This window comes from Toxorhynchites rutilus, chromosome 1, assembly GCF_029784135.1.
Source record: "Toxorhynchites rutilus septentrionalis strain SRP chromosome 1, ASM2978413v1, whole genome shotgun sequence".
Classification (NCBI taxonomy): Eukaryota; Metazoa; Arthropoda; class Insecta; order Diptera; family Culicidae; genus Toxorhynchites; species Toxorhynchites rutilus.
This window is the reverse complement of record NC_073744.1, coordinates 138,368,535-138,386,105: the sequence shown is the minus strand read 5'-3', so window position 1 is coordinate 138,386,105 and position 17,571 is coordinate 138,368,535. Positions and strand designations below refer to the sequence as shown.

At 38.4% G+C, this 17,571-nt stretch overlaps 1 protein-coding gene across 3 annotated transcripts; it reads left to right on the top strand.

Annotated features, from left to right (window-relative positions):
- Positions 1-17,012, top strand: LOC129770490 (ras-related protein Rab-10). Of its 3 annotated transcripts, none has more exons than XM_055773373.1 (5): positions 1-180; positions 239-655; positions 8,929-9,128; positions 9,191-9,280; positions 9,349-17,012. In XM_055773373.1, exons 2-5 carry the CDS (start codon positions 529-531, stop codon positions 9,565-9,567), a joined length of 636 nt encoding a protein of 211 aa, XP_055629348.1. In that variant the 5' UTR covers positions 1-180; positions 239-528; the 3' UTR covers positions 9,568-17,012. The 3 variants fall into 3 exon arrangements, with proteins under 3 accessions (XP_055629348.1, XP_055629357.1, XP_055629339.1); XM_055773382.1 differs by having other exon boundaries at positions 236-655; XM_055773364.1 differs by having other exon boundaries at positions 1-655.
- The last annotated feature ends 559 nt before the right edge of the window (positions 17,013-17,571 follow it).

Sequence of the window (17,571 nt, the reverse complement as noted above, 5' to 3'; positions counted from 1 at the left end):
TTGACACTTTGCGCGAAAGATACCGTCCGTCGGTTGTGTGTCTGTTTGCGTGAGCGAACTCCCAAAACTAAAAGACAGAAGAATAGTGATTCCGAAAAGCAAGATTCATGATTTTGAACACTTCGTTCCTGCGATAGATTCCCCCTGAGCGAACGATTGTTTTTGTTTGTAGTGTTGAAGGTTGATGACAATCGGATAGTGGGTGTGGACGGATAGAAAACATTTTGTTTTTCAGCAGCTCCAAGGGTCGACGATCGACGGAAAAATTCCAGCGCAAAGAGGCACAAATTAATCCTCCCTTTTGTGTAGCGAACATAATCGGAAAGTGCTCGAGCGAGAGAGGACACACGAAAGGGCAATTCAGGGAGCGAGAGCGCTTGAGAGAAAGAGTAAAAAGATACAAGAGACTATTTGATAGCGGAATCCTGCGAATCGGCACCAGACCGGACGGAGGAAAAAAAACACAAGCAGAGAGAAAGAAAAAGGACAAAATTTTGTTTTAGGTACCCTTCCGAGAGTTGCTGAATAATGGCCAAGAAGACGTACGATTTGCTGTTCAAGCTACTGCTGATTGGAGACTCCGGCGTAGGAAAGACTTGCATTCTGTTTCGATTTTCGGATGATGCGTTCACATCCACTTTTATCTCTACCATCGGTAAGTATTGGATTTTGCGTGCCGTTTTCTTATCAGCTGGGAATTGGGTTCGAACAGGGAGCGTGTTCTGTTTTGTTGTCCGTTTGAGAATTTTGTATTTCCAAGAAGAACTTGGAAAATCATTAGATGTGTTATGCATCGGTCATTAGCGTCAATGAAATGATATCACCATGTAAATTAAAATTTTGTGAATAGGAGTGCCCGAAACACTGATAGCAAAATAATCTTTAATTCAGTTTATTTGCATTGCGCAATAGGAGGAAAATGACGCAGGATTATATGATTTTTTCAAATTCATTTGTACAGGATCAGTGAAATTAGTCCTAAAGAGCCAAATTCAATTTTTGATGTAGGATTACGTCTTCTCTTCCGGGAAGATATAAGTTGGAAAATTATTTTGAGCGCTTATCTCATTTTCGCCAGTCTCTCAAAACAACTCAACCTTATAGAACCGATCGAGATTTTCGATGGGAGCAGTGATGAATACACTATAAAAACCAAATTAGAAAATAATTTTTACTACGATTTCTACTCGTGCGACTTCGTATATCTTAAAGTGGCATTGGGTGCCGTTGACTGGGATTTCCCGGCACTAACTGGATCTTTGGATAGAACGATATCAACATTCTATGACAAGCTTTACTCAGTGTTAAATGACTATGTGCCAAGAAAAAGACGAACATTCCCCACTTCCAGAAAACCATAGTGGACCGCCGAACTAAGACATCTTCGTAATGTCCTCAGGAAGACCCGCCGCCGTTTCTTTCTTTCAAAATCCGAGAACGACAGAGTATCTTCGAGCAGTAGAAACGCAATACAAAACATTGCTATCAACCAGCTATGAGAACTGCTTGTTGAGGATCCATCGCGCTTTTGGGACTTCGTGAAAAAACCACAAAATTCCACTCGCATCCCACGGAACGTCACATCCAATGGGATCCAGACTAATACGAATGCGGATGCCTCTTATATGTTTACTAATTTTTTTGAGAGTGTGTTCAGCAAAGCGTCAGCTTTGCCAAAGAGTGACTGTTTTGCCCACATCTCTTCGTTCGACATCAATCTACACGTAATTCAATTTTCCGAAAATGAAGTAATGAAAGCCATTGATAGCCTAGACATCAAAAAATAAAGTGACCAGATGGTCAGAGGTCTAACGCGGGACACAAAAAACAAAACGTTATATGTATACGTTATGTGAAAATAAACCATAGTTTAGCGAGTCTCGTTTATCCGTGAAACTCTTAACATGTGCCCTTGCAATTAAACCTGATTTGTGTTATTTCTTTCTAAGTATCGTCAGACAGTTGTGATTTTTCGGTGGTTTAGATTTTGTTTACGCTTGAAAATCACTCGCTCAGACAGAGCATTTAAGCCTGGCAAGCAAGATTCTACAATTTTCATGCCATTTATTTCATTAGCATTTATGCCTGGCTGGCAAGCCAAATTCTACAATTTTCTCTGAAATTCCAATCCATTTTTCATTGATTTTGGTGTTATCGTATGTATTAAAAATAATGGACTATTTTCGGATGGCGATGAAAAAAAAAATACAAAAAATAATTCAATTGAACAAATTTTCCTTAAATATTGCGTTCATTAAGCCTACAACAAAAATGATTCAAGGCTGTTGATTCGCAGCAGCAGCACTGTCAAACAACTTGATGATGTCCGCCAGATATAGCCTATCTGGTATTCACAACATCCTCTCGCTGTCGCTCCTTGAGCCGGGAGATCGAAGCAACCGGCCAAACGGTGCTGGAGAATCGGGGCAAAATGGACCTTTTTCTGCGGAAGCTTCAGACGAGCCCGGCCGTATTCTTTTTCACTGGTGAAAAATTTCTTTTCGTGCTCATAATGAAAGACGAGACGTACTTCATACGTTCAATGAATGGCAGGGGACCGGGTACGTCGATATATCATCCATATTAAGTTCTCGAAGAAGGTCCTTCTCTGACAGACGAGAAGAGAGTGTCCAAGTCGCTCTTCTCTTGAGTCATGTGAAACGGGGAACGAGTACGAAGTGCTTGCCGAAAGTTGCGAAGGTGATGTGGTCTTTATGCCGATCCTGAGATCGGCCCATTATGCCAAAAGATCACTGGATAATGGATCGGCTGGAGATAAACATTGTTGTGAAGACCTCCAACCAGAGATGCATGAAACCAGATTATCTGACGAATTTATGGAATTACAACGAGATTAAGTTTGATGAACAACATTGCTTTATTGAGGACAATTGTATGTAGAAGTATCCCCAGAGTTATTAATGTAGGAATACCTTTCAGAGAGTAAAATCACTCGAGAGAAAATTTTTGAATCCACAGTCAATATAAAAAAAATTATCGTAAATATATCTATATATTATATTATATCCGTACTGAATATCATAAATCATATCATAAAAATTAGGAAAAATTCAAGAAGTCTTCCACTGCTGATATGCTTTTCTCATTTGTTGAGTAAAGATTCATTCCAAAGCATGTATTATGAGCTACTACTAAACAACCTGTTCCTCACAAATATGGCTCGCAGCAGTTTTCGACGAGGAAGCAAGATGTTTTGGAAGGATAGGGTATTTAAACTGTGTGAAAGATGGCAAAAGATTGTGAAACAGAACTATGGATATAAAATTAAATTATAATGCTTTGACTGACAATTATGTTTTTGTTTTCCCAAAAATCGACATCAACTTTTCGGACAACCCATTATGAGGTATCCTGATTTATCCTGATTTTTATTTTCATTCCTCCTGATTTTTTAAAATTATAGTTGGAAACCCTGCCTCCAACCTTCCCGACATCCCTCAGCTGCGACCGATAGAAAACTTTTAGGCGAATAGCCGAAATGGAGAGATAGCTGACTACTAACGCCACGGAAAGGTAAAATAACACGTCGGCCAACTTCCGTAAGGCCCCGGTGCTTCATTTGCGATACTTTATCAAACAACCCTGCCTCTTCCTGTCCAGTATACACTAGTAATTCCGGCTTACTTAACACGTTAAGCCCTGACCGAGCTAGGGGACCAAAGATGTACTTTTCGTCTGACTCACGTTGGTCCCTGCGGATCAATAGGGGGCTTTTATAAAAATCATTTTCCAATTTTGTGGCTGTCGTTTCCAGTTGACACTCTCTAAACTCTCTAAAGGCCTATCTATTTAACCAGACACTTCAGGAAAGAACATTTCCAGCGACTTGGAAAACTGCTTGCATCATTCCTATTCGTAAATCTGGCAACTGTAAGCATTTGACGAATTATCGCGGAGTATCTATACTACTGTCTCAGCAAAGTGTTCGAAAGACTGATGCGCAATCTCTTATACAACGTGGGGTCTCCTATAATCTTCGACGGTCAGCATGGATTCATGAAGCATCGCTCCACCACAACGAATCTGATGTGCTACGTTATCACAATCTCCCTTGAAAAAAGGCGAGAAATCGACGCAGCGTACAATGACTTCGCGAAAGCTTTCGACACTGGCCCGCACATCTTACTTGTCGAAAAACTAAAGAAGATAGGTTTGCCAGATTCGATAACGGATTGGATATTTTCATATCTCCGCGATCGCACTGCATATGTCTTGGTCAATTCATCTAGATCTCGCAGTTTCAGCATCACTTCTGGAGTACCACAAGGAAGCGTTCTTGGACCACTATTGTTCAACATCTTTATCAATGATCTGTGCTTACTGCTTTCATCGTTTAATCTTGCATTCGCCAATGACCTGAAAATCTACAGGGTGATTTCATCGCTTTCGGATTGCTTTGCTCTTCAAGAGGACATTAATACAATGCGCGTATGGTATGGCGATAATGGAATGCAGGTCAACGACAAAAAATGCAAGATCCTCTGGTCGCCCCAATAACCTTGTGCTGCATCAATACAGGATGGAATCGTCAATACTGGAACGAACATCGTCAATCTGTGATCTCGGAGTCATGATTGAGGCTCAGCTCAGATTCAACGAGCACGTGGGCGTTATGACCGCTAATGTTTTCTGTGTATTAGGATTCATTCGCCGTCATGCGTACGAGTTCACCGATATTCATGCTTCGAAGACTTTGTACTGCACGAAGTTCGTGGTATTCTTGAGTATGCTGCTCCAATTTGGTCTCCCCATTACGTAGTTAACGCTTTGTCAATCGAACGGGTACAGAAAAACTTTACGGTTTGCTCTGAGACGACTTGCATGGAACGATCTTCCCCCGTATTCCGACCGATGTAAGCTACTAGGATTGGAGTCAGTAAGTTCTAGGCGCACTACAGTGCATCGAATGCTCATATTTGACATAATTCAAGAATGTATTGACTGCCCTGAACTTCTCGTCCAGATTCCGCTGCACACTACCTGTGGAGATCGTGGGCTTCGCGAACGACACCGTAACAAAGGAAACGATGAGAGTGGAGTCGATGTATAAATGGCAGCATGAATGGGATACGGTGTAGAGATAGGCAAAACAGTTCACTTTGATGAACGGTTAAGTCACTAACCGTTCATCTAAGTGAATCAGTTCTTTTGAATCGTTCTTTCGCTCTTTCGTTCAGCGGTATAAGGAACAACATAAAATGTTAGCTGGAACTGCTGTGGGTAAGAGTTCCACACGACGTCTGAATTAACCCTTCACAGATGAGGCTAGCAGAGCGTTCCCTGATCCCTGATTCAACCAGTTGTTCTCTATGGGCACGAAGCATGGACGATGCTCGAAGAGGACTCACAAGCACTTGATGTTTTCGAACGCCAAAAACTGCTGCTATGGACCGGGTTAATTGACGAAACAATGTTGTGAACAATATCCAATCTCTTCATGGGATGCATTATCATAAATAAATAATAAATAATGTAAATAAACGATTTTTAAATCTGGTGAGCATACTTCAGGACATCGTTAAAATTTTGAACGTTCACGTCTGAATTCGTTTCTTAGAATTCGTTTTAGGAGTTAGAACGTTAAACTTTGTTCTCCTACGCTTTTAAAAATTCAGTGAACTATTTAGTGACTCTTGCAAGATAAATAATAATGACATCACTTCAACATTCGATAATTACTGGAAAAAATACTGAAATGAGATTGGGCCATTTATAATCTATATCTATCTATATTAGTGTGGCAATGGGTGTATGGAAAAAACCATTATCGAATTTCAAAAACTGACCATGTACATTCTGTTTATTGGCCCAAAAAATTACCTATGCAAAATTTCAGCTCAATCGGACGTGATTTAGGAGTGCCTCAAAGCGCTCAAAGTTTTGATTTTTTGATCATCAAAAATCTCGGGGTTTTTTTTAAAAAAAACCCCAAATCATGGCCGATTGAGCTGAAATTTTACACAGATCATTTTTTGTACCAATATGTGCATGATTGGTTTCTTAAATTCGATGATTAATTTCTTCCATACCTTCATTGCCACTCAGGCAATCCCAGAAGTCCCAGAAGGTCGATTTTCGGCTAATTTTTTTTTTCGATTTTTCGAGATTACACTGGATTTCAACGTTTTATACATTTTTAAGTTATTTAGCATCGAAAAAAAACAGGAAGTGGGTTATATCTATGGTATAACCGCAAGGGTGACGTAGGACTATCGTTGATTTAGAGATCATTTGTATGAAGTTGAATCTGAATTCATTCTGAATGAATGAATATTTGAAGAACTTCGAAAACGAGAGCGTTACGTTGGAGGCACAAGGTTTTATGCATCCAATATTGGATACGGAAATATCCTACTGATGGGGAAGAATAATCTTCAGAAGCTATCCTGTTGATTGCGATTGATTGAAAAATCACAAAACCTAATGTATTTGGTCACAGTGTTACATGGATAGAAAACATTAAAATAAACTCTTTCACATGAATATATTTTGAAAATTCCCAAAGGAACTGGCAGATTATTTTCCAGCAATGATTAGATCTTTCCGGAACTTTCTCGATGCTGAATGGCATCCTAACGGAAAGAGTTCTGCGCGTGTATGTGTCGATCCTTCGCCATCCACCTCCTCCAGCACGTTAGGCAACGATGTTGTCTTGTCGATGTCCTCACGAAAAATGAATGTGTCTCACCACCAGAATATCGCTTAAGTATGCTTTTTGTGTGTGATTGAATCGAGAGAAGGTGTGGTTTACGATGGCAATTTGGAAGGCAAACTAGAGGGGAATGAACTCTCTGAGCTCGGAACTTTCGGCGACTGAGCAATAATCGATTGCGGGCGCATACAATATTGGATACGGAAATATCCTACTGATGGGGAAGAATAATCTTCTGAAGCTATCCTGTTAATTGCGATTGATTGAAAAACCACAAAACCAAATGTATTTGGTCACAGTGTTACATGGATAGAAAACATTGAATTAAACTCTTTCACATGAATATATTTTGAAAATTCCCAAAGGAACTGGCAGATTATTTTCAGTAACGATTAGATATTTCCACATTTTCCTCGATACTGGAAGCCCACCAGTGGTTAATGCCAACTCGATAACCACCTGTTAATAGCAATTGATTGAAACATATTTGGTCACAGTGTAACATGGATAGAAAACATTCAATTAAACTCTTTCACATGAATATATTTTGAAAATTCCCAAAGGAACTGGCAGATTATTTTCAGTAACGATTAGATATTTCCACATTTTCCTCGATACTGGAAGCCCACCAGTGGTTAATGCCAACTCGATAACCACCTGTTAATAGCCGCGCGTGTATGTGTGTGTAGCGATGTCTTCCCAGGGAACCGTTTGTGGCATCAATCTCCTCCTGATAGATTCCCTTCTGGCCTAGGGTGCACAAACAGGCTCTTGGTGACACCGTTCATCCGCGCTTTCATGATAAATAAAGAGCTTCACCGCAACAGCGACAACATGCTCCAATCGCTGTTCAATTAGAACTGAGTGGATTTCCGAGCGCCGCTCGCTTATATACCGATTGGTGATTTCAATAGCCTGTTTTGAAAGCAATTTTAAGACTATTGAAACAAGTTTTTGGATCAAAAAGTAACAAGTATATAACGCGTAGAAATTTTATCTTTCGAATGAAGTGTTTATCATACCATTTCGTTCAGTTGTTTAGGAGCTATTAACGCTCAAAATCTCGGTCTCCGGCGTAACGCTTTCGGTTTCGAAACTTTGATTTTACACCCCGGTATAGAAATGAAAGACGTAGTCCTACGTCAAAATCTTGGATTTTCCAACTCTCTAATTTGTAAATTGTGAACGAGTTCACGGTGGGTAAACATTGGAGCCATCCATTTATGATGTAACTACTATTATGCATCAGAAATCAAGTTTTCGTGGAGTATTAGTGGTGAAGCGAAGTCAGGTAGAATGGAGAATTTTATTCATTCGTCACGCCAATTAGAACAGCCATTTACCTTAATTTTGCTTACTTTGCTATTGCCAGGCCAAAATCCAATACATTGTCATGACACTATAGCGCGTGTGTTCATACAAAAAATGAAGTGCGGTCGGATTCGGTTCCATACATTGCTGAATATATTCGGTTGAATAGAAGGAACGAGGATTAACTCATACATACATTTTTAGTTTGATTAGTCGACAAAATACGTGTAATTTCCTCAGAAATTCCAGACCTGTCTACTGATCAACTACTCACCCGTATTCTGAAACTCGATTAAGTCAAAATTACCCGAACAGTTAGCAGTTTTGGAATCTGTAATCCGTTCGATTCAAGTCCAATCGAGTTCTGCAAGTGTGGCAAATTGTAAATTGGAATCCGTGTTCCATTTCTCTTAAGTAAAAATGGTAATGGATTTTCGGGTGGAAAAACACGCTTTCAAAACAAAAGTTATAAATGAAAATTAGCTCTACAGATGAAATATGTGTTCCATGTAAAAATGTAACACATTCTCTGCGAGCGGTGAAAACTCTTGAACGAAAATTGTGTTCGAAGACAATCTTAAACTATGGATAAAATTTTGGTGGAAATGCAAGGAAATTTATAGAAAAAAAAGTTACGTTAGGGTCAGGACTACGTCTTCCAACAATTCTAAATTGTTAAAATTTGAATGAAAATTATTAATAGATGTCGTTTACATACATCAAGTGATAATTTTCATTTAAGTTATAACAATTAAAAAATTGCTTTCGAGTCTGCCAATCTGATAGAGAGTGAATTGCTCCACGAATACGGATGAGTTATTTTTACGTTTGTTTTGCGACAAGGCTAGCATTCCCCGTGATTTACATGGCAGAACAACGTTTGCCGGGTCACTTTTCGTTCGAGTTTCTTCACTTACGTTGCTCTCTTTCTGTTCCTCCGACAGGCATCGATTTCAAGATCAAAACAATCGAACTGCGCGGCAAGAAGATCAAGCTGCAAATCTGGGACACTGCCGGCCAGGAACGGTTCCACACAATCACCACCTCGTACTATCGGGGAGCGATGGGCATTATGCTGGTGTACGACATCACCAACGAGAAAAGTTTCGATAACATAGTGAAATGGCTGAGAAATATAGACGAAGTAGGAAGATGATATAAGATGAGTGTAACGGATTATGTTAAAACGGGTTCGCTTTTTTACAGCATGCCAACGAGGACGTGGAGAAGATGATCCTGGGCAACAAGTGTGACATGACAGACAAACGAGTTGTCAGCAAAGAGCGAGGGGAGAGTGTAAGTGGTGACCCCCCTTCCCGGTGTTCAAGTCTGGAGTCTTGAATGGTTTTATGTCTTTTCTTTAGATCGCACGCGAGCACGAGATTCGCTTCATGGAAACGTCGGCCAAGGCTAACGTCAACATCGAAAAAGCATTCCGAGAGCTGGCGGAGGCGATTCTGGACAAAACGGCCGGCAAGGAAAATACCGAAAACCCGGACCGCGTCGTGGTGAATCGTGGTATCGGGGCCATCACCGGACCACAGGGCCACCGAACCATAGGGGAAAAGGCGTGCTGTGCGTAGGTGAATCGGAATCGGTATCATGTGAGCCCATTCGCCTCCATGTTTTTTATCTGCGTGTGTGTGTGTGGATAGAAACATGTTTATATGCTTACTTTGAACAGAAATTATTTTATTTTTTCGCGGGGAGAAGTACTTTGGGGGGAACCGAAAGTCATGGATTGCCAAACTGAAATCATAAAAATAACATGGTGTTTGCCGCGGGTGGGAAACTGATTTATGAGATTTACTATTTCTATGTGTGATATAGTTGAGCAGAAGCGTGCGAAACGGGAGAATATGTCAGTTCATCTGCATGTATCCTTACATACCTAGCTACAGGAGCCGGCATTACTACAATTGCATCTACGTTGAATAGTGTTTTTTGATATATTAGATTTTCACAGAGATCGAAATTCTCGTTCAGCTGCGGGATAAGTATTCAGTCAATCAATCTAGTTCTCGATGAGTTGTGCAATATTCAAATTTTTGTCCCTTTCTTTTCACCGACAATTCTTTTTCAGAGCGGGATGTGGCGAAAACTCTCTCTCTCTCTCTCTCTCTCTCTCTCTCTCTCTCTCTCTGAAGTCCAACGAAAATGCTTTTTGGTTTTTCCAGCTGTGTGACACCCGCCATGTTTTTGATGCCAACATCTCAAACGTCAAAAGTATTTGTTTTCTTCAAAACAGCGATCCGCGTTGGCGGCATTGTGCTTCGTTTACTAGTTAGGTTCATTCCGACTGAAAATCAGCGAATAGCTGATCGTGTCTTCTAATCTGATAGAGATTTCACTAACGAGTTTGGGACACAAATTATGGCCATAATTTGAAGTCGCCACCAGACGTCGACACCATCGCAAATTACCAATTTACCACCATCTGACATATCGTGATGTCGATGATGAACTTTTACAGCAGAGGGATAGTGAGATATGCGATGACGGTAGGTAGAGTGAGATAGCGATAATCGTGCATTACACCTGGGTTTTTAATTCGGTTTTGTGAATATAAAAAATTAAACAAGATGTGGGCAAAACAGTTGACCTTAATGAACGGTACATTGACCAATCGTTATTCTAAGTGAACCGATTCTTTTGAGCAGTTCACTCACTCTTTCGTACATCAGAAGAAAATATCAAAACAATTATACAAAGTGTGGGATGTTATGTAGTAGGGGAAGACGGGATAAGACCGCCCCTAAGAAAACCAATTTTCAGTTAAACGTCCTTTAGGATTTCCTCTATTGGTTGTGCTACATATCAATGAGTATATAATAATCTACTACTAAAAAATGTGTAACTGTTGATTGTATAACTTTTCTGCGTTTTTTCATTAATTTTTTAAATGACAAAAAAAACACTTCTTATTTTGCTGGCGGGGTAAGAAGAGCCATTCGCGGGGTAGACGGAGCGATACTATTTTCAAACAGTTTAGTCTAGTAAAAATAACAGGAACAGTGTTGTCTAAGATACTAAATGTTTAGGGTTGTTCGGAAACTACACACAAACTCCTGAAAAAACTATCTATATTCCATGTGCAGAGTTTTCAAAAAATTCGTGAAAAATTTACCAAATTATCGGACGATTATCTACGTGGGTCTAAAACCTCTCAAAATCTGTTCACGTGAAATCTTAATGATCCCGAAGTAGGTATTTCTGGTTCCGATTCGATTTGTTCATATCAAATCGTGTGGCGCTTTTACCCCGTCGAAAATAGTCCGTCTTCCCCCCAAAGCACCTTTTGCATTATTTTGCACTTTTCACGCATTTTATATTATATTTTACATACCTTTTCATGCAGGCAGAACCGGAACAATCTACTGAAGGACTACTGGCAACTAACGGAATATACAGTTTTTGCTGAAGAAATCCTTAAAAATTAGATCGCTTGCAACCGCAATAGACGAAAATTTTGTTTTGTTTACAATTTTGATATTTCGTGCGCTCAAGTGTTGCAAGGCGTTTCGAAATGACAAAAGTATGCTATTAATGCTTCTTGCGCAGCATATTACTAGAAACTAGAAGTGGTCCGTCTTACCCCGTCTTCCCCTACCATTCTGTTCATTCATAAAATGCTGTTTGTAGGAAATAATTGTTCGTTCGAATTTTTGTTTAAAATAATTCACCACGATAGAGAATCAATCTTTGATTCTGTTTTTTTTTTGAGCCCGTGATTCTTTTTTCTTTATACAAACTAATAAATAGTAAAAAAATAAATAAACAGATTAGCATTTCAACTTGAGGGGATGTTCACATACCACGTGGACAGAAAAAGCACGATTTTAGACACCCCCTCCCTCTTCGTGGACAAGCACGAACATTTTCTATATCCCTCCCCTGTTGTCCACGTGGACACTACTCTTTTTTGTCTGTGTTGTTCACATATTTGCAATTAATTAGTATAAAATGGAATATGGAATAAAGTGCAGTGTAATATCACACCATATTTACTAAACGAACGAACGAAGGGCCCTGCCTTATGAAACTATACTGTTTTTTTGAGTTTCCAAAAATATGCACGAGGTCGGTAGAAATTATTTGAAATATTGTAAAGCTGACAATTTGATATTATTATTTTGTAAAGGTGTGAATCATTAAAAAAAACCTCAGACTTCAGGCACTTCAGAACAAACTATTAGGCGTGGTTTCGACCAAGCTGCGGCATATTGAAACTTGTAATTTGCACCATGCAGAGAAAATTGCTCGTTTGAGTTCTTCAACACTCACTTCCATACTGTTTGTTAGCTGCATCTCCTTTTCGATTACTCCCCGTAAGCTCAGAATCTGACACCCCTGTTTAATAAACTATGTCAAAGCCGTCCGTCTTTCATGAAGTGATGTTTTATTCTGTTAAAATACTCTAATCATCACGGTGATTTCGGTGCAAATACGGTAGAAAACGATTCTATAGTACTTTGTTGTACTTCTGGATGTTCATTTGTGTTGAAAAAATACTCCTTAAACCATCCACATCCCAGCAAAAATAAAATCGTATAACTAGCATATATACAGCATAATATATCCCATATTTTGGATGGTATATGATGTACATGTACAATTTGTTTATTGGCCCAAATAATGACCTGTGCAAAGTTTCAGCTCAATCGGACATGATTAAGGGGTGCCTCAAAGCACTAAAAGTTTGGTTTTTTGACCACTCAGCCAAAAAGATCGATTTTCGGCCAAAACATGTTTTGAGATAACACCAGATCTCGACGTTTTATGCATTTTTAAGTCATTTGGCATCGAAAAAAAAATCTATTTGCCAAATTTCCTTCACCCCCTTTGGAAGTTTTTCGAGGATCAAAAAATCAAAACGTTGAGAGCTTTGAGGCACCCCTAAATCATGTCCGATTGAGCTGAAAGCTTGCACCGGTCATTTTTTTTGAGCCAATAAACAAAATGTATATGGTCGGTTCTTTAAATTCGATAATTTTTTTTCCATACCTTCATACCTTCTCAGCCTAGGTCCCGAATTTTTTTCGAGATGACAAAATTTAGATTTTCCAAATTTCCTTTGGATGAACAGCAACAGCTATCTCGCACGGCTACCTGGAATATAATTCTAGAGCAGTTAAAACTCGCACATATTATATGGAAAAGATGCATTCGTCATCCTGGTCGTTTATTGTATTTTAGCGGAAATATCTTGAAATGAAATGTTACTTGAAATGGTCAAGTAATGCTCAGTGCTACGTGTTTTAAGTAATCAAATAACATGAGGTAAAAATTCAAATTTTACCAATTTAAAGCTGCTTTCGGGCCTGCTGATTTGGCAGATTTCCACAGCATGTAATACAATTTTCGCAGTACTACATTGATTCAATTTATATGTTCATGCGACTCACAAACTGCATCAGCCTGATACGCATATATGACACCATAAAACCGATGTTTGTTACACCGAATTATGACATGATCTGTAATGATAAATGAAATTCATGTTTTCGAATTTTATACGATTTTAGATGCACATAATGTATCCTTCGATCGACATTATATATGATTTTGATTCGATCTTACTTCATATGCGACTTTGAATATACTGAGTTATGCGATTTAATGTTTGCTGGGTTGGAATGCATACCTATAGCATAGTTATGAAGTACCACCGTTTAGGTTTTTTGGATTTCTTTGCGCCTGAATTGACAATAAAATTCAAATGGCTAGTGTTATAAACGAAAATGAAAAAAGTAAGAAAATTCTGTGCAAGAAATCAAATGGATAATGCTGATATCCAATAGGAGTTAGATTGTCTTTAGGACAAAACCTAACTGGTTGTTGAAAACTACAATTTTATAAATGTTGTGAAAGGCTGAATAATCATTGACACCATTGATGCCAATCACACTGATGAACAAGATGGTACCGGCGATATTCAACAATTTACTGAATTGCAGCAAGAATTTCTACGTTCGCGTATCATTACATATTCAATACTATTGCTGACATCAGGTCGTCTGAACAGCGATGAGTGTCTCCGGCTTCTACAGAACACAAAACTTGGTTGAATCTTCGAGCTTTGGGGAATTCGTGTTTAGAAAAAAAAAAAGATTTGAGAAATCATTGGAGAAGAACTTTTCTGCTAGGAACACTTCTCCAGGGAAAATGTAGAAAATGATTATAGAACAGCTCAAAAATTGCTTTGAAAACAGGCTATTGAAATCACAAAAATCTTTATATAAACTGGCGCCCGCTCGGAAATTCATTGAGTTGTGATTGCAAAGTAACGGGAAGATGGTCTCGCTCGCTCTAAACACTATGATCTTCTCTCCGAAGCCCATTTCTTTTCTGCAATCGGAACGAACGGAGCCTTTAGCGGAAAACAAAGCATCGATGACAATCCGATACAGATTATGCACAAATGGTTACATTGACTATGGATTTGATAGCGGAGAAAATTAAATGTTTAATATGGTGTAGAAAATATTTCACCATATCAAAGAAACCTCATTGTTTCATGAAAGCAGGAGTTATAATATCTATGTAGACTAATGCAAATAATAAAAAATTGTTTTCAAAACAGGCTCATGAAATCGCACAAATCTGTCTATAAACTGGTACCCGTTCGGAAATCCATTACAAGAACGTCGTTCGATGCTTGCTGAAGCGGACACGGGCGGGTGGAGAATTCTCTATAATTCAACAAGGAAAAGAAGTAATTCATTTAGTTGTGACTGCGAAGTGACATGAAAATAGTCACGCTAACTCGTCAAGCACTATGTTCTCTCCCAATCCCATTTTTCTTCTGCCGTCGGACTGAACAGAAACGCATTGTTTGGTGGAAGCAGCAGTTCTATTATCGAACGCTCACGAAGGCCGCTATAGACCGATGATTCCAACTGTCGGGGGTTGGGAAGGAGAGATTATCTGGGTATTTCCGAGAAGAAATCGAGAATTCCCTTACTGAGCGTTAATAATTCTTTTCTGGCTAAACAAAGTGGTATGATAATCCACCCTGTGTTTATACCACAGATATAACCCACTTCTAGTTTTTGTTCATATCAAGACAGAAGCTAAATCGAAACAATCATATCTAGAGTAAAATATCATACATTTTTAATATTACAAAACACGTTCATGAAAATTCTTTGGTAATGTCTTCAGAAACATCGATCACTTTCAGTTTATGTGCGTTACTTTCAGAACACCAATTTTTGGAGAACTATTTTTTTAACATTTCATGAACGAACAGTTTGTCCATCTCTAAACGTTAGTCTATTGAGCATAGTCTGTCAAATCAGAAATATTGTTGGCGTGCAAATTCGTGCAAAAAACACGATTCTGAAAACCATTTTTCATAATTCGCCGAAAAATAAATATTGCCATTGCGTTTCTCGCGAAAATCGAAGTGAGCGTATAACATTCTCTCGCCTCTCAGATTCTCATCTATTTTTCCCTGTGGATGAAAACGAATGTTTTTTTCTCTCAAGTAGGCGAGTATTTCGATCTCTGGTTTATCAAAAAGTATCCGCGGAAGTTTTTTCATTTTTAAATTAAATTTTTCTTTATTGAAAATCAATTTAAATGAAGCATAAAAATGCTACTGTTATCTGTAACATTTCGCTATTTTTCAAAATAATACACAAATACCGAATCTTTTGACTTCTACTACAACAGTTCCGAAACAAGCAATAGATAGAAATCAATCCAAGCTGTTTGATGCTTGATCCTCAGAAACACACACACACACCCAGCTCCTCTTCAATTACGATCTATATTATCAACCATAATATGAATCCAGTCAAAAAAAAATCACAATTGTGGCTACACGCTTCTAAGCAATTCCAGTAACCGCTATCTATCAATAAGACGTTTAACCCCAAAATGTTGTAAAGCGAAGAAACGAGTGAACAGAGAACCATTTATGAAGATGTTACTTATCGAGTTGATGTACGCCTAATCCACTAACAAAACAAAAAAAAATATTTTCGTTGTCTATTTGTGTGCGAAATCAAAAATAACAGCCGGTACTAAATACTTACTCAATCACGACGCCGCCTTTCTGGAAAAGGGGCCAACGTTTGCGATTCCATTATCAAGCATATGATTATTACCATCATTGTTAGCCACTTGTGATAATCGCGTCTCTATGATTGCACACACACACAATCAATTCATTCGCATTATTACAAATAGAGGAATGAAAAAAATAACAGTTTTTATTTTAAACTTTCCTCCGAAAATGATGTGATGTTATTATCAGCCTTTCGTTTTGGGAAGAATGGAAGCGAAAATCTTAAACCATTACTCTACTGTAATAACAACAAAAAAGCGCAATAGATGGGAACGAATGACTGTTGTCGACAAACTCACACACACACACATATAACAATTATTGTAGGTATAACAAAAAACAAAATGCCAGGATTTTTCGCCTACATGCAAACACAAAAAAAAAGTGAAGAAACAGCGAACCACCTCAAACAAATGCATACACACAGAATGTGAAACAAAATTTTCGAAAAGATTTCAAACGGACAAAGAATAACTCACTCATACTCATTTGCGGAAAAAAGAAGCAAGGCTAATATGAAATGAAAAACAAGTCATAACAATCCCATCAACATCTTTCATCTAGTAATCGTGTAATATTCATTTAACGCAAAATGCATATGTAAAAACAAAATCAAGGTTATAGATATGCCCAAAAAAACAAAACAAAAAAACGGATGATGGTCATCCATCTCTAGGAGTGGTAGTTGTTTTAGCAAAACAAATTGAATAATTCGACCAGAATAATAATAATATCTATACATATATCGAATTTGCGCAGAAAGTGAGCAAACAAAAACAAAGGAAAAGAGGAAAGAGAAGAAAATACAAGGAACGACTTCAGTTATCGATGTATTTTATTTTTATATATCATAATGATAAATAGCTTTCTTATTTGAAATGACGCTAGTTATGTTTACTGTAATAGAGACAAAGGTATGCTTTTTAATTATAATAAAAACAAAGTCAATAAACAGATGCTTTGGATTAGTCGGTGAAAAGCAAGAGAGGGAGGGAGGGAACAGCAGATAGTTAAAATATGTGTTTAGAGTAATTATTTGCTGAAGCGCACAAAAGACGACAAAAAGAAAACCCTCTTTTGGTTCTAGGATATGGTGAAACATGTGTATGCACCGCTTGATGGGCCGAATCTGGAACCCGGAATAGCCACCGGAGAAGGAAATGAGGTAATCTGCCTTATCTATAAAAAAGTTGACAAACTGGTCCGTGAGAACTACGGGTCACGATCCTGTATTGTACCTACAAAATTCTATTCCAGATTCACTTCCGCCATTTATCGCCAATAGTAAGCAGAAGAATTATGGGAAGTTATCAGGACGGATTCATGACCTTCGAAATCCACGTAGCCAACTCAGTGGCTACCGCAAGAGGTTTAGGATCTTCGATCAAGCTTTGCGAAATATATGGGATTCCGACTCTCCCAAAAGAACTAAACGAGCGATCAAAACTAAGGGTGGGTTTAGACTAGTGATATATTCATGTGAAGAAATATGATGAGATTTATAGAAATCGCA

What these genes read in the sequence shown, in the direction of transcription:
- LOC129770490 (XM_055773373.1), top strand. Translation starts at nt 529, where the DNA reads ATGGCCAAGAAGACGTACGATTTGCTGTTCAAGCTACTGCTGATTGGA. An exon ending in CACTTTTATCTCTACCATCG is followed by an intron (nt 656 to 8,928) that starts GTAAGTATTGGA and finishes TTCCTCCGACAG; the next exon opens with GCATCGATTTCAAGATCAAA. An exon ending in GCAAAGAGCGAGGGGAGAGT is followed by an intron (nt 9,281 to 9,348) that starts GTAAGTGGTGAC and finishes TCTTTTCTTTAG; the next exon opens with ATCGCACGCGAGCACGAGAT.